This window comes from Entelurus aequoreus, linkage group LG09, assembly GCF_033978785.1.
Source record: "Entelurus aequoreus isolate RoL-2023_Sb linkage group LG09, RoL_Eaeq_v1.1, whole genome shotgun sequence".
NCBI classification, from domain to species: Eukaryota; Metazoa; Chordata; class Actinopteri; order Syngnathiformes; family Syngnathidae; genus Entelurus; species Entelurus aequoreus.
Window position 1 is genome coordinate 67,847,500 of NC_084739.1, and position 19,611 is coordinate 67,867,110.

Genomic DNA, 19,611 nt, shown 5'->3' on the forward strand with positions numbered 1-19,611 from the left:
TGGATCTAACATAATAATGAGAGTTCAGTCCATAGTAAAAAAGTAAATACAAGACAATTAACATAAGAGGGACAAGCGGTAGAAAATGGATGGTGATGGTTTACCTCACTTTCCTGTGCGGTTTCAGGGCCCCCAGGAGACTCCTGTCTGGATTCAGCAGTGAAATCCATGGACTTAGTTTCCTTAACTGCTTTCCTACATCAGTATTCAAGTCTTCAATTCTGAAAGAATAGTATGAATATTAATTTGAAAAAAACAAGTTATCTTTTTGGTGAACTTAAGTCAGAACCGTTGCAACCAATAGGGGCCAACACTGAGAAACCTGATCAATAAAACAAACTGTCACTTTAGACCAGGGGTCACCAACGCGGTGCCCGCGGGCACCAGGTAGCCCGTAAGGACCAGATGAGTAGCCCGCTGGCCTGTTCTAAAAATAGCTCAAATAGCAGCACTTACCAGTGAGCTGCCTCTATTTTTTAAATTGTATTTATTTACTAGCAAGCTGCCCGACATTTTTAATTCTAAGAGAGACAAAACTCAAATAGAATTGGAAAATCCAAGAAAATATTTTAAAGACTTGGTCTTCACTTGTTTAAATAAATTCATTAATTTTTTTACTTTGCTTCTTATAACTTTCATAAAGACAATTTTAGAGAAAAAATACCTTAAAAATGATTTTAGGATTTTTAAACACATATACCTTTTTACCTTTTAAATTCCTTCCTCTTCTTTCCTGACAATTTAAATCAATGTTCAAGTACTTTTTTTTTTTTTATTGTAAAGAATAATAAATACATTTTAATTTAATTCTTCATTTTAGCTTCTGTTTTTTTGACGAAGAATATTTGTGAAATATTTCTTCAAACCTATTATGATTAAAATTCAAAAAATTTATTCTGGCAAATCTAGAAAATCTGTAGAATCAAATTTAAATCTCATTTCAAGGTCTTTTGAATTTTTTTTTAAAATTTTTGTTCTGGAAGAAATAATGATTTGTCTTTGTCATAAATATAGCTTGGTCCAATTTGTTCTATATTCTAACCAAGTGCAGATTGGATTTTAACCTATTTAAAACATGTCATCAAAATTCTAAAATTAATCTTAATCAGGAAAAATTACTAATGATGTTCCATAAATTATTTTTTTAATTTTTTCAAAAAGATTCGAATTAGCTAGTTTTTCTCTTCTTTTTTCAGTTGAATTTTGAATTTTAAAGAGTCGAAATTGAAGATAAACTATGTTTCAAAATGTAATTGTCATTTTTTTTTCGTGTTTTCTCCTCTTTTAAACCGTTCAATTAAGTGTAAATATCATTAATTATTAATAATAACATCGAGTTAAAGGTAAATTGAGCAAATTGGCTATTTCTGGCAATTTATTTAAGTGTGTATCAAACTGGTAGCCCTTCGCATTAATCAGTACCCAAGAAGTAGCTCTTGGTTTCAAAAAGGTTGGTGACCCCTGATATAGACAATGACAATAATTACAAGTTGTCTAAAAACAACATTAGACATGTGTCACGTGTACAAACACTAAGCCCGACACCCGGAAGTGCCCACAAAACACCCGTTGGATGGACGCATTTTACAATGTTTGTTCTTCAAAAAGCCAGCTACTTTACTTTTACACATTTTAGGTCATCTGACTCTTAACTGTGTGTGCTAAACAGCACCGTCCTTTGCTACTTTTTGAATTAATTTAAGTTTTTAACGGCATCGTCCCGCCAGAACACACAACCAGACTGACGAGTGATGACGTAAGACAAGGCCTGTCACTGATTGCTTGGAATGATTGATTGATTGATTGAAACTTGTTTTAGTAGATTGCACAGTACAGTACATATTCCATACAATTGACCACTAAATGGTAACTCCCCAATAAGTTTTTCAACTCCACGTTCATCAATTCATGGTAAAAGTCATCAGCGCGCGACACTTCCGCGTTTATTTCCTAGTTGCACCATACTTGTATCATATTTAAATTGTTAGTTGCTGCTAATAAAAGAAAAATGGTGAACATTTCGGAAACAAAAGACATGAATCTTAGAGGAAAAACGATTGTTAAATTAAACTAAGAGTTTATTTATTTATTTTAGAATTTTCTAAACCTTTATTTATAAATTACAACATTTACAAACAATTGAGAAATAATAATCAAAATAAGTACAAAGACACCACCAAAACAGTGCCAGGAAGTTGTAAACTCAATAAAGTAACTAAAATAGAATGTTATATATATATATATATATATATATATATATATATATATATATATATATATATATATATATATATATATATATATATATATATATATATATATATATATATATATATAAAACAAAGTGCAAAGCCATAGGCTCACACAATTTCAGTAAATAATTTACATTTGGAACACAGCATCATCGTAAACTAAGAGTTGATATTGTTGGTGTGTCGGATAAGTGTCGTGTTTTTAAAGTGTTGTTATGGCAACCAAACTTTTCAAAAGTATCAAAACGACATAGACAAGTACATGTAAATGAATAGATAGTTGTAGTTATGCTACCATATTACCTGATATATGCAGGGAACTATCGATGTTAAAGATAATCAAATGTATACAAATGTGACCTATTTGTATGGACTTGCCTCTTTCCTGTTATAAGCTGTTATACAGTATATGCCTTGAGCTCTTATTTTGAAGGCGCTAAGAGCGGAAGTGGTGACACGTTGTGACGGGGCGGCCCAGAAATTATCATGTAGAAAGCTGGAACGCAAATGGCGTGCGACTAAACTTGAGGTTTTCCATCAAGCATGGAGTGATAGTTTAATAACTTATAAACGCATGCTTACCTCAGCTAAAGCTAAATATTACTCAAATCTCATCCACCTCAACAAAAATGATCCTAAATTTTTGTTTAGTACAGTAGCATCGCTAACCCAACAAGGGACTCCTGCCAGTAGCTCCACCCACTCAGCAGATGACTTTATGAATTTCTTTAATAAGAAAATTGAAGTAATTAGAAAAGAGATTAAAGACAATGCATCTCAGCTACAGCTGGGTTCTATTAACACAAATACGACGGTATATACGACGGACATTGCCCTCCAAAATAGTTTCTCTCTCTTTGATGAAATAACATTGGAGGAATTGTTAAAATGTGTAAATGGGACAAAACAAACAACATGTTTACTTGACCCAATTCCTGGGAAACTTATCAAGGAGCTTTTTGTATTATTAGGTCCATCAGTGTTAAATATTATAAACTTATCACTTTCCTCTGGTACTGTTCCTCTAGCATTCAAAAAAGCGGTTATTCATCCTCTACTCAAAAGACCTAACCTCGATCCTGACCTCATGGTGAACTACCGGCCGGTGTCCCACCTACCGTTCATCTCGAAAATTCTCGAAAAAATTGTCACACAGCAGCTAAATGAACACTTAGTGACTAACAATCTCTGTGAACCTTTTCAATCCGGTTTCAGGGCAAATCACTCTACGGAGACAGCCCTCGCAAAAATGACTAATGATCTATTGCTAACGATGGATTCTGATGCGTCATCTATGTTGCTGCTTCTTGATCTTAGCGCCACTTTCGATACTGTTGATCATAATATTTTATTAGAGCGTATCAAAACACGTATTGGTATGTCAGACTTAGCCTTGTCTTGGTTTAACTCTTATCTTACTGACAGGATGCAGTGTGTCTCCCATAACAATGTGACCTCGGACTATGTTAAGGTAACGTGCGGAGTTCCCCAGGGTTCGGTTCTTGGCCCTGCACTCTTTAGTATTTACATGCTGCCGCTAGGTGACATCATACGCAAATACGGTGTTAGCTTTCACTGTTATGCTGATGACACTCAACTCTACATGCCCCTAAAGCTGACCAACACGCCGGATTGTAGTCAGCTGGAGGCGTGTTTTAATGAAATTAAACAATGGATGTCCGCTAACTTTTTGCAACTCAACGCTAAGAAAACGGAAATGCTGATTATCGGTCCTGCTCAACACCGACATCTATTTAATAATACCACCTTAACATTTGACAACCAAACAATTAAACAAGGCGACTCGGTAAAGAATCTGGGTATTATCTTCGACCCAACTCTCTCGTTTGAGTCACACATTAAGAGTGTTACTAAAACGGCCTTCTTTCATCTCCGTAATATCGCTAAAATTCGTTCCATTTTGTCCACAAGCGATGCTGAGATCATTATTCATGCGTTCGTTACATCTCGTCTCGATTACTGTAACGTTTTATTTTCGGGCCTCCCTATGTCTAGCATTAAAAGATTACAGATGGTACAAAATGCGGCTGCTAGACTTTTGACAAAAACAAGAAAGTTTGATCATATTACGCCTATACTGGCTCACTTGCACTGGCTTCCTGTGCACTTAAGATGCGACTTTAAGGTTTTACTACTTACGTATAAAATACTACACGGTCAAGCTCCTGCCTATCTTGCCGATTGTATTGTACCATATGTCCCGGCAAGAAATCTGCGTTCAAAGAACTCCGGCTTATTAGTGATTCCCAGAGCCCAAAAAAAGTCTGCGGGCTATAGAGCGTTTTCTATTCGGGCTCCAATACTATGGAATGCCCTCCCGGTAAAAGTTAGAGATGCTACCTCAGTAGAAGCATTTAAGTCTCATCTTAAAACTCATTTGTATACTCTAGCCTTTAAATAGACTCCCTTTTTAGACCAGTTGATCTGCCGTTTCTTTTCTTTTCTTTTCTACTCTGCTCCGGGGTGGACCGCTAGCCTGTCCATCGGATGGGGACATCTCTACGCTGCTGACCCGTCTCCGCTCGGGATGGTTCCCGCTGGCCCCACCATGGACTGGACTTTCGCTGATGTGTTGGACTTTCACAATATTATGTCAGACCCACTCGACACCGAGGATGTCGTTGTGGCTTGTACAGCCCTTTGAGACACTTGTGATTTAGGGCTATATAAATAAACATTGATTGATTGATTGATTGATTTTGAAAACAACCGATATTAAAGTGGTCTTCGTCTTTATTCCACATTCATCCATTTTCTACCGCTTGTCCCTTTCCACATAAATCAGAAGACAGCGGCAAAATGAAAGAACTCTGCGTGCTTTCTGACAAGACGAAGCTCCCCCGTTGCTAGTGGCGGCTAACTGGGATGAAGCTAGCTGACTCTCCTAACTTTCCAGTAATTAGACGTCTTTCTTTTGCGGGACATTGATCCCACCGTTGCCACCAATGTAACCGAGTGTTTATATATGTCGCCTATACTGTATAAAACTACTAAATAACAAACACGGAGGCTCCAGTTTTACAAGAGGACCACTTTATTTCGTTTGTTTTCAAAACGTTCACCACTTCCGGTCTTAGCGCCTTCAAAATAAGAGCTCAAGGCATATACTGTATAACTGTAGCTTATAACAGGAACTTAACATCACAAAGAGGCAAGTCCATAAAAATACGTTACATACCACCGCTGCCACCAATGTAATCGAGGGTTTATATATGTCGCCTATACTGTATAAAACTACAAAATAACAAACACAGAGGCTCCAGTTTTACACCAGGACCACTTTATTTCCTTTGTTTTCAAAACTCCGCTCCGCCACAACGAGCCACCACTTCCGCTCTTAGCGCCTTCAAAATAAGAGCTGAAAGCATATACAGGAACTTAACATCACAAAGAGGCAAGTCCATAACAATACGTTACACAAACACTTGTTTTACGTAAAACCGTATCAATTATGCCTATCACATACAAATATTTAATTTATTGCTATAGTTTAAATACATTTTCAAAACACTTTATTCTTACCTGTGTACAATTGCCGATGCACTTTCCTCGCCATTATGAGAAGTCTGGTTAGTAAAAATGGAGCAACATTAGACCCTTTACAAACTCCAAACAAGGTTATTTATTTGTTGACAAAAAGGGGAAAAACTCATTCATTTTACGATGAATAATTAGGTTGCTGCCCCAAAAAGCGACCAAACAAGTTGTGTTTCCCAGGAAACCAGTAACATAAGCACCGCCCCGCCCACTTCCTCATTCAGCGCTCATTGGCTGACGCGTTTTTCCCGGAAGTAGGCGCAAGATATAAACACGATATTCTCTCACCCCGCGACGTTTTTAGCGCTTCAAACCTCGTCTGACGAGTTTAGGAAGACCTGCCGGGCACCGAATACTTAGTTCCAGTACAACCATGTCGAGTCAAGTGTGTTTCGCCAAAGGTAAGACGAAAATCGTTTGTTAATGGGGAAAAAAAGCATGTAGCGTTTGTCAAACTGACCTTGGATCAGTAGCCTTAGTTTGATGAGAGTAAATAATACAACTACTAAAACAGCTTTACTGCCACATATTAGTGTAACAAACATATTCGTGTAACATACATATTCGTGTAACATACATATTCGTGTAACATACATTGTTGTGTAACATACATATTTGTGTGACATACACGTCATCGTGTCCATTGTTGACTGCTACATTCATTCATGCACAGACAAATGCTAATGTTGGTGTGACTCTGCATTTTTTTTGAAAAGCCACACAGAGTGCAGTCATATTTACTCTTATCTTAACAGCCTTGAGGAAAAAGGTGTGGCTAACTATTTCAGGGGCGGTCTTCCCGTCCGGTTGCGGGGAGTCTCCGGGGCCCCCCCCCCCCCCCCCCCCCCCCGGGCGGGGCGTCCCGCCTTTCTGCCCGTGCGGGGTGTGGTCTCTCGCTGGCTTGAGAGCTGGCTGTCCCCTGCTTCTCCCGTGCCTTGTCCATTTGTCTGCGGCCTGCTGCTGGCTCTTCCGGGCGGCTCTGGGGTTCCTGTTGCTGGCCGGCCTGGCTGCGTGGGGCCGGTGGTCCCTGGTTCCCTGGGCGCCACACCTGCTGTTTGTGGGTCGGGCTCTCTGGGTGGCTGGGGTCGTACTCTGGCTCCCACACACACTGGGAGTCAAATGTTTTGTACATACAAACACACATATACTCACATACATACCGTTATTCATACATACATTGGTACCTACGCTCCCACGTACATACACAAATACAGTACATACCTACATACTCAAAGTTCGTACATCCACATCTACATTCACTGTACAAACATACATATACACATACATGTACATATACATTCATTGTACAAACATACATATACACATACTGTACATTCACTGTACAAACATACGTATACACATACTGTACATATACATTCACTGTACAAACATACATATACACATACTGTACATATACATTCACTGTACAAATATACATACACACATACATGTACATTCACTGTACAAACATACGTATACACATACTGTACATATACATTCACGGTACAAACATACATATACACATACTGTACATATACATTCACTGTACAAATATACATACACACATACATGTACATTCACTGTACAAACATACATATACACATACTGTACATATACATTCACTGTACAAATATACATACATATACACATACATGTACATATACATTCACTGTACAAACATACATATACACATACATGTACATATACATTCACTGTACATATACACATACATGTACATTCACTGTACAAACATACATATACACATACATGTACATATACATTCACTGTACAAACATACATATACACATACTGTACATATACATTCACTGTACAAATATTAACATACTTTACATCTACATTCACTGTACAAACATACATATACACATACATGTACATTCACTGCACAAACATACATATACACATACTGTACATATACATTCACTGCACAAACATACATATACACATACATGTACATATACATTCACTGTACAAACATACATATACACATACTATACATATACATTCACTGCACAAACATACATATACACATACTGTACATATACATTCACTGTACAGACATACATATACACATACTGTACATATACATTCACTGCACAAACATACATATACACATACTATACATATACATTCACTGTACAAACACACATACACATACTGTACATATACATTCACTGTACAAGCACACACATACACATTCTGTACACATACAAGTACATATGCACACATACACTCATGCACATAATCAGGTTTCATCAAACATATATTAAAGTTGTTGCCCTAGGACAGTGGTTCTCAAACTTTTTTTGTCATCCCCCACTTTGGACAAGGGGGAGTTTTCAAGCCCCACCTGCCCCCATCGCCCCAACAGAACGCTAATGCCAAGCTTAACATTTTCAAATTTATTGAACATCAAGTAACATCAAGTTGTATACATTCAAACTCAATAACATAAAATAACATCAAGTTCAATAATAAATAAAATAACTGTGCAGCTGTGGTATAACTTGCATCAAGTTCAATAATAAATAAAATAACGTGCATCAAGTTCAATAATAAATAAAACAAAAGTGTTATAACTTGCATCAAGTTCAATAATAAATAAAATAACGTGCATCAAGTTCAATAATAAATAAAACAAAAGCGTTATAACTTGCATCAAGTTCAATAATAAATCAAATAAAAGTGTTATAACTTGCATCAAGTTCAATAATAAATCAAAAAAAGTTATAACTTGCATCAAGTTCAATAATAAATCAAAAAAAGTTATAACTTGCATCAAGTTCAATAATAAATCAAATAAAAGTGTTATAACTTGCATCAAGTTCAATAATAAATCAAATAACTTGCATCAAGTTCAATAATAAATCAAATACGTGTTATAACTTGCATCAAGTTCAATAATAAATCAAATAACTTGCATCAAGTTCAATAATAAATCAAATAAGTGTTATAACTTGCATCAAGTTCAATAATAAATCAAATAACTTGCATCAAGTTCAATAATAAATCAAATAACTTGCATCAAGTTCAATAATAAATAAAATAAAAGTGACACTTTGCAATTTTTGCAAAAAAAAAAAAGGAGGAGCTATGCATTTGGCAAGACAGAGCAAGTGAACATGAGTTTTACAGTACTCCAGCATTAGTGGCTGCATTGAGCCTGTTTTGCACTGCACAGCTTTTCAAATCGGGGTTGCAGGCTTAGCCCCGCCCCCATTAGTTACTGTTGCTATGTCTGTCAAACTTTCGCTCCTACCTAGAAATTTAAAGCCTACAGAAAAAATAAGTAATTTACATTTATTTATATAGCGGATATCACAGACAGAATCACAAAGTGATTTACAGTGTGTATAGAAAATGAAAGCATAGTAAAAAAAAAATCTAAGAATATAATAAAAAATAAAAAAATTAAAGTGAAATTTCCTTCTGTTCCTCACGCCCCACCTGTCATGTCTCTATTCCCCACCAGTGGGGCGCGCCCCACACTTTGAGAAACGCTGCCCTAGGGTAAACTGGGTATAACACATGGCACTCTGACAAAGCTTAACCTATTGTTACTATAACAATCTACAAGGTTAATGTAGGTTGCTTCTCTTTCTTCCCCTCCATTTTTCTGCATTATTTTGTATCTCAAGTTATCATGACGTATATGTATTGTTGCATTTGAACAACTGTATTGTTGATAATAGAGTTAATTATTGGTATTGTTCATTATCAATAGTGATATTTCGAAGGGAGTAAGCGGTAGAAAATGGATGGATGGATATTTCTATTGGTATTTGTATTGATCCATTTTTAGTGTAATAATGCTCATTGTCATTTCTGTATTATTTATTTCACTAACTGCTTATTTGCTATTACTTTTACCATCATATTTGCACTTTTCGTATTTGCTGATGTTGCTCTATTGTTGTTGTTGTTGTCTCTATGTTTTATCCCCCTCTTGTCCCCACAATTCCCCCCTCTGTCTTCCTTTTTTTTCTCTTTCTATCCCCTCCTGCTCCGGCCCGGCTGCACCAAATGATAATATAAATACATTTAATAAAGTCAAATAAGGCAACAAGAGAAGTATCCTACACTTCTCTTTTGTAAAGTCAATCTGAACAGCCGATATGGGCATCTACATCTACATCTACATCTACTATATGATTTGTCTGAGAAGCTGGACAGGACAAAAAAAAAAAAGGGTTGTACAGTATACCGGTACTAGTATAGTATCGCGGTACTAATGAACCAAAAATTGGTACTAAACTCTGTTTTGAAAAGTACCGGTTCGCCATATTTTTTTTATTTACAGGCATGACGGCGCGCCGTCACATCGGGACATTGCTGGTTTTACGAACTGAGGAGCACGTTCGGCAGCGCGCACACACAGAGTACTTACAAGCAGACACTGTGTGTAGACAGAAAAGGGAGAACGGACGCCTAAAAAGTAAAGATAAAGGTGAAGTTATAACACGGAAACGCAGCTAGCATGCATCCGCAGTCGGCAGTGTTTTAGCTACTTCTAAATCACTAATCCTGGCCTCCATGGCGACAAACAAAGTGAGTTTCTTACAAGTAGCATTATCACTGGAGGACGAGGAATAGCTAAACATGCTTTGCTACACACCGTAGGAGGATACAATAGCTCACCGCCGTCACAATGTAAAGAAACTCCATGGGTGGATCTACACCTGACATCCACTGTAATGATACCAAGTACAATAGCATATCTAGTCGATACTACTATGATTACATCGATATTTTTTTATCGTCACATCTGTTTTCTTTAAAAAAAAATATATATATATATATATATATTATATTCATAAAGTCAGTAAATATGTCTCTGGACACATGATGACTTTGAATCTGACCAAAGTATGATCCTACTAACGACTACGGATTGTCACTAGTTCGATTAAAAAATATATCTTTTTTTTTTTTTTTTCTGTCAAACACACCATCAGCAGCTTTTCTACATTTTCACAGATAAATGTCCGCCCTTAGGATATGATTTTAACATTCTCGGCTGGCTTTAGACGGACTTTGCTTCAGATTAGCACCAGCCTTGCCAAGTTGGCGACACGTTCGGTAATGTTTTTGATGATTTCTTTCTTAAATTCAATGAATAAGACCTGCGTCTTCTTCCGAGCGCTGTCCTTTCCACTCACGTTCTTCCTCACAATGGTTGGAAAACAAAACAATGTTGATCTCTAGCTGTAAGCGGGGTTCACTGTTTACATTTGCGAAGCCAACTAATGGCGGGCGTGCTTGTAAATAATAATAATAATGTATTTTAATTGTAAAAGCACATAAAATAAATAGTAAGATAAAAATAAAAACTAGAACAACCTAATAGCTAGAACTAGCACATCTAAAAAAAAAGTTTTTTTTAAAAAGAAGGGTTTTTAAGCCTTTTTTAAAAGCATCCACAGTCTGTGGTACCCTCAGGTGGTCAGGGAGAGTGTTCGGCGGAGCAGAAAGCCCGGTCTCCAGTTTTTGCTTGCAACCTAAAGCATAAAGACTCTGAAGTTGAGGTACCACTGTGTATTCTTCCAGGGAGCCCTGAGCCCGGCCCCGTTCCCAAGGGCCAAATCCGACTCTACAGCATGAGGTTCTGCCCCTTCGCCCAGAGGACCAGACTGGTGCTGAACGCCAAGGGCATCAAGTGAGGACGCCTCCTCCGCCGCACAATTCTCAACCAAACATAACACTCCATTTTTATTCTGCCCACCAGGCATGAGGTCATCAACATCCAGCTGAGGGACAAACCCGAATGGTTCCTGAAGAAGAACCCCTTGGGTCTGGTCCCGCTCCTGGAGACGGTGGCAGGGGAGCTGATCTACGAGTCTCCCATCACCTGTGAATACCTGGACGAGGAGTACCCTGACAGGAAGCTGCTTCCCTCCACGCCTTTTGGGAAAGCCCAGCAGAAGATGATGCTGGAGAACTTCTCCAAGGTATTTAGTCCAAGTGGTGCGGACTTCTTCCTGCTGCTACCCAGCATGCACCACACATCGGAACTAACTCGTCCAGTTAGGTCCTCAAACATGACGTTGAAACAACGTTTAATCAATGTCAGGTTGTGACGTTGATTTGGCGTTGCAATTTGGTCATTTCCCAACCAATATTCTACAACACAAATACTTGTTGTGTCCAAGTCAGTTTTAAAGGACATGTACGTGTAATCAAGGTTGTGTCCAAGTCAGTTTTAAAGGACATGTACGTATAATCAAGGTTGCGTCCAAGTCAGTTTTAAAAGACATGTACGTATAATCAAGTCAGTTTTAAAGGACATGTACGTATAATCAAGGTTGTTTCCAAGTCAGTTTTAAAGGACATGTACGTATAATCAAGGTTGCGTCCAAGTCAGTTTTAAAGGACGTGTACGTATAATCAAGGTTGTGTCCAAGCCAGTTTTAAAGGACATGTACGTATAACCAAGTCAGTTTTAAAGGACATGTACGTATAATCAAGGTTGTGTCCAAGCCAGTTTTAAAGGACATGTACGTATAATCAAGGTTGTGTCCAAGTCAGTTTTAAAGGACATGTACGTATAATCAAGTCAGTTTTAAAGGACATATACGTATAATCAAGGTTGTTTCAAAGTCAGTTTTAAAGGACATGTACGTATAATCAAGTCAGTTTTAAAGGACATGTACATATAATCAAGTCAGTTTTAAAGGACATGTACGTATAATCAAGGTTGTTTCCAAGTCAGTTTTAAAGGACATGTACGTATAATCAAGTCAGTTTTAAAGGACATGTACGTATAATCAAGTCAGTTTTAAAGGACATGTACGTATAATCAAGGTTGTGTCCAAGCCAGTTTTAAAGGACATGTACGTATAACCAAGTCAGTTTTAAAGGACATGTACGTATAATCAAGGTTGTGTCCAAGCCAGTTTTAAAGGACATGTACGTATAATCAAGGTTGTGTCCAAGCCAGTTTTAAAGGACATGTACGTATAATCAAGGTTGTGTCCAAGCCAGTTTTAAAGGACATGTACGTATAATCAAGGTTGTGTCCAAGCCAGTTTTAAAGGACATGTACGTATAATCAAGTCAGTTTTAAAGGACATGTACGTATAATCAAGGTTGTTTCCAAGTCAGTTTTAAAGGACATGTACGTATAATCAAGTCAGTTTTAAAGGACATGTACATATAATCAAGTCAGTTTTAAAGGACATGTACGTATAATCAAGGTTGTTTCCAAGTCAGTTTTAAAGGACATGTACGTATAATCAAGTCAGTTTTAAAGGACATGTACGTATAATCAAGTCAGTTTTAAAGGACATGTACGTATAATCAAGGTTGTGTCCAAGCCAGTTTTAAAGGACATGTACGTATAACCAAGTCAGTTTTAAAGGACATGTACGTATAATCAAGGTTGTGTCCAAGCCAGTTTTAAAGGACATGTACGTATAATCAAGGTTGTGTCCAAGCCAGTTTTAAAGGACATGTACGTATAATCAAGGTTGTGTCCAAGCCAGTTTTAAAGGACATGTACGTATAATCAAGGTTGTGTCCAAGTCAGTTTTAAAGGACATGTACGTATAATCAAGTCAGTTTTAAAGGACATGTACGTATAATCAAGGTTGTTTCCAAGTCAGTTTTAAAGGACATGTACGTATAATCAAGTCAGTTTTAAAGGACATGTACGTATAATCAAGGTTGTTTCCAAGTCAGTTTTAAAGGACATGTACGTATAATCAAGTCAGTTTTAAAGGACATGTACATATAATCAAGGTTGTGTCCAAGCCAGTTTTAAAGGACATGTACGTATAATCAAGGTTGTGTCCAAGCCAGTTTTAAAGGACATGTACGTGTAATCAAGTCAGTTTTAAAGGACATGTACATATAATCAAGGTTGTTTCCAAGCCAGTTTTAAAGGACATGTACGTATAATCAATTCAGTTTTAAAGGACATGTACGTATAATCAAGTCAGTTTTAAAGGACATGTACGTATAATCAAGGTTGTGTCCAAGCCAGTTTTAAAGGACATGTACGTATAATCAAGTCAGTTTTAAAGGACATGTACATATAATCAAGGTTGTGTCCAAGCCAGTTTTAAAGGACATGTACGTATAATCAAGGTTGTGTCCAAGCCAGTTTTAAAGGACATGTACGTATAATCAAGTCAGTTTTAAAGGACATGTACGTATAATCAAGTCAGTTTTAAAGGACATGTACGTATAATCAAGTCAGTTTTAAAGGACATGTACGTATAATCAAGGTTGTGTCCAAGTCAGTTTTAAAGGACATGTACATATAATCAAGTCAGTTTTAAAGGACATGTACGTATAATCAAGTCAGTTTTAAAGGACATGTACGTATAATCAAGTCAGTTTTAAAGGACATGTACGTATAATCAACTCTGCAACAGATCCTTCCATTGACCTACAAGATCCCCATGGGCAGACAAAAGGGTGAGGATGTTTCAGCACTGGTGGACGAGCTGAAGGAGAAGTTTGGCAAACTAAAGGAGGTATAGTAGGTGTGTAATGTCTCCACCGTCTCTACGGTGACTTGACAAGACTCCGTGTGGACAGGATCTGGTGAAGAAGAAGACCAAGTTCTTTGGTGGCGATGATGTCAGCATGATCGACTACCTGATGTGGCCGTGGTTCGAGAGGCTGGAGGTCTTCAAGTTGGCCGAGTGAGTGGTCGTGTCATGTCTAAATATAATAACATTGCACCGCTAATATAGGTAAATGTTAAATGGGTTACACTTTTCGCAACGGATGTGATGAAGTTGGTAGAAGGTGGGGATCGAACCAGGAACCCTCCGGTTGCTGTGAATGATCTATATCTGCTTGTACACATTTACCTTAGAAAAGAGAAGTGTTGGGTACTTTATTTGTATTTGACTTTATTAAATATTTGGGTGGGTAGCACGGTGGTACAGGGGTTAGTGCGTGCGCCTCACAATACAAAGGTCCTGGGTTCAATTCTGGGCTTGGGATCTTTCTGTGTGGAGTTTGCATGTTCTCCCCGTGACTGTGTGGGCTTCCTCCCACCTCCAAAGACATGCGCCTGGGGATAGGCCCCTCCCACCTCCAAAGACATGCACCCGGGGATAGGCCCCTCCCACCTCCAAAGACATGCACCCGGGGATAGGCCCCTCCCACCTCCAAAGACATGCACCTGGGGATAGGCCCCTCCCACTTCCAAAAACATGCACCCAGGGATAGGCCCCTCCCACCTCCAAAGACATGCGCCTGGGGATAGGCCCCTCCCACCTCCAAAGACATGCACCCGGGGATAGGCCCCTCCCACCTCCAAAGACATGCACCCGGGGATAGGCCCCTCCCACCTCCAAAGACATGCACCTGGGGATAGGCCCCTCCCACTTCCAAAAACATGCACCCAGGGATAGGCCCCTCCCACCTCCAAAGACATGCGCCTGGGGATAGGCCCCTCCCACCTCCAAAGACATGCACCCGGGGATAGGCCCCTCCCACCTCCAAAGACATGCACCTGGGGATAGGCCCCTCCCACCTCCAAAGACATGCGCCTGGTGATAGACCCCTCCCACCTCCAAAGACATGCACCCGGGGATAGGCCCCTCCCACCTCCAAAGACATGCACCCGGGGATAGGCCCCTCCCACCTCCAAAGACATGCACCTGGGGATAGGCCCCTCCCACCTCCAAAGACATGCACCCGGGGATAGGCCCCTCCCACCTCCAAAGACATGCACCCGGGGATAGGCCACTCCCACCTCCAAAGACATGCACCCGGGGATAGGCCCCTCCCACCTCCAAAGACATGCACCCGGGGATAGGCCACTCCCACCTCCAAAGACATGCACCCGGGGATAGGCCCCTCCCACCTCCAAAGACATGCACCCGGGGATAGGCCACTCCCACCTCCAAAGACATGCACCCGGGGATAGGCCCCTCCCACCTCCAAAGACATGCACCCAGAAAATGGATGGATGGATAAATGTTTGGGTAGAGTTTTATTAAACAAAACCAGTAAATATAGAAATGTGTACAAACTAGCAATTATGCGCTCAAATTGTTGCACAATTGTATTATTTTTTTTCATGTTTATTGGAGGTTTTGTTCATAATATCCACAAAGTTTAATGAGGAGGTTGGGTTAAGTTGAATTGTTGATTCACCATGACTAGGGTAGGTTGTTTGGATTGGGTCATATAAGTGCTCAGGACAATTAATGGTCGCCACACTTCTGTGACTTTCCAGCTGCTTAGACGGTGCGCCCGAGCTGCAGAAGTGGGTGGAGCGCATGTCAGAGGACCCTGTTGTCCAATCCTGCAGGCACAGCGTGGACACCTATGAGGCCTACTACAAGACCTACCTGGAAGGAAAACCCAACTTCGACTATGGCCTGTAGTCTTTTACCAACCTACTTCAACCCTCCACTTTTCTTTGTTAAACTTGTTACTGCTGCTTACTTCTCTGGGTGTGCACAATGAGCAAGAGTGGAAATAAATGGTGCATTCATGTCCATTAAACAAAAACAATGTTGGTGTTCAACAATTTTACTGATATAGCATCCAAATGTAATATTTATACAATAATAGCTGCCTTTTAAAAGGAGGTACTTTGTTTGCTAACCTGGTTTTCTTTGAGTACAGAAGTAGCATCTTGCACACAATGACATCATCTTGCACACAATGACATCCTCTTGCACACAATGACATCATCTTGCACACAATGACATCATCTTGCACACAATGACATCCTCTTGCACACAATGACATCCTCTTGCACACAATGACATCCTCTTGCACACAATGACATCCTCTTGCACACAATGACATCCTCTTGCACACAATGACATCATCTTGCACACAATGACATCATCTTGCACACAATGACATCCTCTTGCACACAATGACATCCTCTTGCACACAATGACATCCTCTTGCACACAATGACATCATATTGCACACAATGACATCATATTGCACACAATGACATCCTCTTGCACACAATGACATCCTCTTGCACACAATGACATCCTCTTGCACACAATGACATCATATTGCACACAATGACATCCTCTTGCACACAATGACATCATCTTGCACACAATGACATCATCTTGCACACAATGACATCCTCTTGCACACAATGACATCCTCTTGCACACAATGACATCCTCTTGCACACAATGACATCATATTACACACAATGACATCATATTGCACACAATGACATCCTCTTGCACACAATGACATCCTCTTGCACACAATGACATCATCTTGCACACAATGACATCCTCTTGCACACAATGACATCCTCTTGCACACAATGACATCCTCTTGCACACAATGACATCATATTGCACACAATGACATCCTCTTGCACACAATGACATCATCTTGCACACAATGACATCCTCTTGCACACAATGACATCCTCTTGCACACAATGACATCCTCTTGCACACAATGACATCATATTGCACACAATGACATCATATTGCACACAATGACATCCTCTTGCACACAATGACATCCTCTTGCACACAATGACATCATATTGCACACAATGACATCCTCTTGCACACAATGACATTGTGCACACAATGACATCATATTGCACATAATGACATCATATTGCACACAATGACATCCTCTTGCACACAATGACATCCTCTTGCACACAATGACATCATCTTGCACACTGACATCATATTGCACACAATGACATCATATTGCACACAATGTCATCCTCTTGCACACAATGACATCATCTTGCACACAATGACATCCTCTTGCACACAATGACATATTGCACACAATGACATCCTCTTGCACACAATGACATCATCTTGCACACAATGACAGCATATTGCACACAATGACATCCCCTTGCACACAATGACATCATATTGCACACAATGACATCCTCTTGCACACAATGACATCATCTTGCACACAATGACATCCTCTTGCACACAATGACATCATCTTGCACACAGCACACAATGACATCATCTTGCACACAATGACATCCTCTTGCACACAATGACATCATCTTGCACACAATGACAGCAGTTGACTGCAAAAGGCTATTTCATTAAAGTTCCTCACATCATCAGGCATGTGATTTTTCCGTCCATAGTCGCAAATCCGTCTTTTTCAGTCAAGGCGGGTGGCCAAATACTTTTAACAATATAGTGTATGTAAAACCATTTTGGAATTCAACAGTGAGGTGCACTTCCTCCTTTAGACAGCGGGGGGCAGCATTGCCCAACAAGGAGTTCATTTCCGGTCTAGTTGAAGCTACTTGGGTGACGATTACAAACTTTCTCATCTGCCCGATTCTCTTGTCAAACAAAGTATCGTCGCTACGTATCGTCAAGTAGCGTGTTCTTCAGTTAAAAATCTTGTGATTTTTGCAGCACATTCTTAAAAAAAACACGTGAGTGTGGTTCTAATAGATGATCCTATACTTTCTTTCTTTTTTTTGTGACTGATAAAACAAATAAGACCAAATTCAAATGTCCACTGTACAGGACAATGGTTCTGTGGAGTATACAAAATAGTTTAATAGTGAAGGTCCTCAGCTTTCTGGAAATGTGGCCCCAAAAACAAAATAGTCCCGGCGAGGGTTGTCCCCATACCGGCGTTGTACCGAAATCTGTTACCCATCGGAATTTGTAACTCCAGGGGGCGATGTTCCCATGGCGTTTGTTTGATGGTTAAACGACAAGCCCAAAGAGGAGGAGAAGAAGAACGCTTGCGTAAATGGCGTAAACTATCCTTAATGCTGAAACGTCAGTTGTCAGATTTTCATCATCAATAAATTACACATATTCTGGAAATCAATGACTTACTTTCATTATAGTATGAGTCCATTGTATCAGCTGTTGTGTAATTTATTAATGCTGAAATTCTGACAACTGACGTTTCAGCATTAAGGATAGTTTACGCCATTTACGCAAGCGTTCTTCTTCTCCTCCTCCTTGGGCTTGCCGTTTAACCATCAAACAAACGCCATGGGAACATCGCCCCCTGGAGTTACAAATGTCTAGGGGTAACAGATTTCGGTACAACACCGGTACCAAAATGTGTTTTGATACTTTTCTAAATAAAGGGGACCATACATTTTTTTTATTTGAACAAAAAATGTTAGTGTACATGAAACATATGTTTATTATTGTCATTTAGTCCTTAAATAAAATAGACAACTTGTCTTTTAGTAGTAAGTAAACAAACTAAGACTCCTAATTAGTCTGCAGTAACATATTGTGTCATTTATACACCTATTATTTTGTACACATTATGAGGGACAAACTGTAAAAACGGATTGTTAATCCACTTGTTCATTTACTGTTAATATCTGCTTATTTTCTGCTTTAACATGTTCTATCTACACTTCTGTTCAAATGTAATAATCACTTCTTCTCTTCTTTGATACTTGACATTAGTTTTGGATGATACCACACATTTAGGTATGGATCCGATACCAAGTAGTTACAGGATCATACATTGGTCATATTCAAAGTCCTCCTGTGAGTTTATAAACATAATATTCATTTTTTTCAAAAGGAAAAAAGATTTTGTGACTATAAAAAAATAACGATGTTATCATAGTAGTATCGACTAAATAGGCTCCTGTACTTGGTATCATTACAGTGGATGTCAGGTGTAGATCCACCCATGGCATTTGTTTACATTGTGACGCCGGGGAGCTATTGTATCCTCCTACGGTGTGTAGTGAAGCATGTTTAGCTATTCCTCGCCCTCCGGTGATAATGCTACTTGTAAGAAACTTACTTTGTCACCATGGAGGCCAGGATTAGTGATTTAGAAG

At 39.1% G+C, this 19,611-nt stretch overlaps 2 protein-coding genes and 1 long non-coding RNA gene across 8 annotated transcripts in view; 2 read left to right on the forward strand and 1 right to left on the reverse strand.

Annotated features, from left to right (window-relative positions):
- The window catches only part of cfap43 (cilia and flagella associated protein 43), a 59,527-nt gene extending 53,504 nt beyond the window's left edge, over positions 1 to 6,023 (reverse strand). For 3 of the 5 annotated variants that reach the window (XM_062059217.1, XM_062059214.1, XM_062059218.1), the window contains exons 1-2: positions 5,796 to 6,023; positions 105 to 221 (exon numbers count right to left, since the gene is read on the reverse strand). In XM_062059217.1, coding sequence (XP_061915201.1) covers positions 105 to 170 — 66 coding nt within the window. In that variant the 5' untranslated portion in view covers positions 171 to 221; positions 5,796 to 6,023. Of the gene's footprint in view, positions 1 to 104; positions 222 to 2,630; positions 2,727 to 5,451; positions 5,555 to 5,795 lie in introns of those variants that run through there. The other 2 variants (XM_062059216.1, XM_062059215.1) reach the window with 2 other exon arrangements.
- A 21-nt stretch (positions 6,024 to 6,044) lies between these two features.
- LOC133657646 (glutathione S-transferase omega-1-like) lies at positions 6,045 to 16,312 on the forward strand. Of its 2 annotated transcripts, XM_062059221.1 has the most exons (7): positions 6,045 to 6,211; positions 10,129 to 10,275; positions 11,376 to 11,484; positions 11,554 to 11,776; positions 14,204 to 14,305; positions 14,370 to 14,476; positions 16,027 to 16,312. In XM_062059221.1, exons 1-7 carry the CDS (start codon positions 6,184 to 6,186, stop codon positions 16,175 to 16,177), a joined length of 867 nt encoding a protein of 288 aa, XP_061915205.1. In that variant the 5' UTR covers positions 6,045 to 6,183; the 3' UTR covers positions 16,178 to 16,312. The 2 variants fall into 2 exon arrangements, with proteins under 2 accessions (XP_061915205.1, XP_061915206.1); XM_062059222.1 differs by lacking the exon at positions 10,129 to 10,275 and having other exon boundaries at positions 16,027 to 16,311.
- On the forward strand, positions 13,152 to 13,988 carry LOC133657651 (uncharacterized). Its single transcript, XR_009827309.1, has 3 exons — positions 13,152 to 13,205; positions 13,534 to 13,565; positions 13,926 to 13,988. It is a non-coding gene; the product is annotated as an uncharacterized LOC133657651 (long non-coding RNA).
- Positions 16,313 to 19,611: the final 3,299 nt, after the last annotated feature.

Excerpts from the sequence above, each read along its gene's own strand:
- LOC133657646 (XM_062059221.1), top strand. The coding sequence starts at position 6,184 with ATGTCGAGTCAAGTGTGTTTCGCCAAAG. Across the intron at positions 6,212-10,128 it reads TCAAGTGTGTTTCGCCAAAG|GCATGACGGCGCGCCGTCAC; the intron begins GTAAGACGAAAA and ends TTTTATTTACAG. Across the intron at positions 10,276-11,375 it reads CCTAAAAAGTAAAGATAAAG|GGAGCCCTGAGCCCGGCCCC; the intron begins GTGAAGTTATAA and ends GTATTCTTCCAG.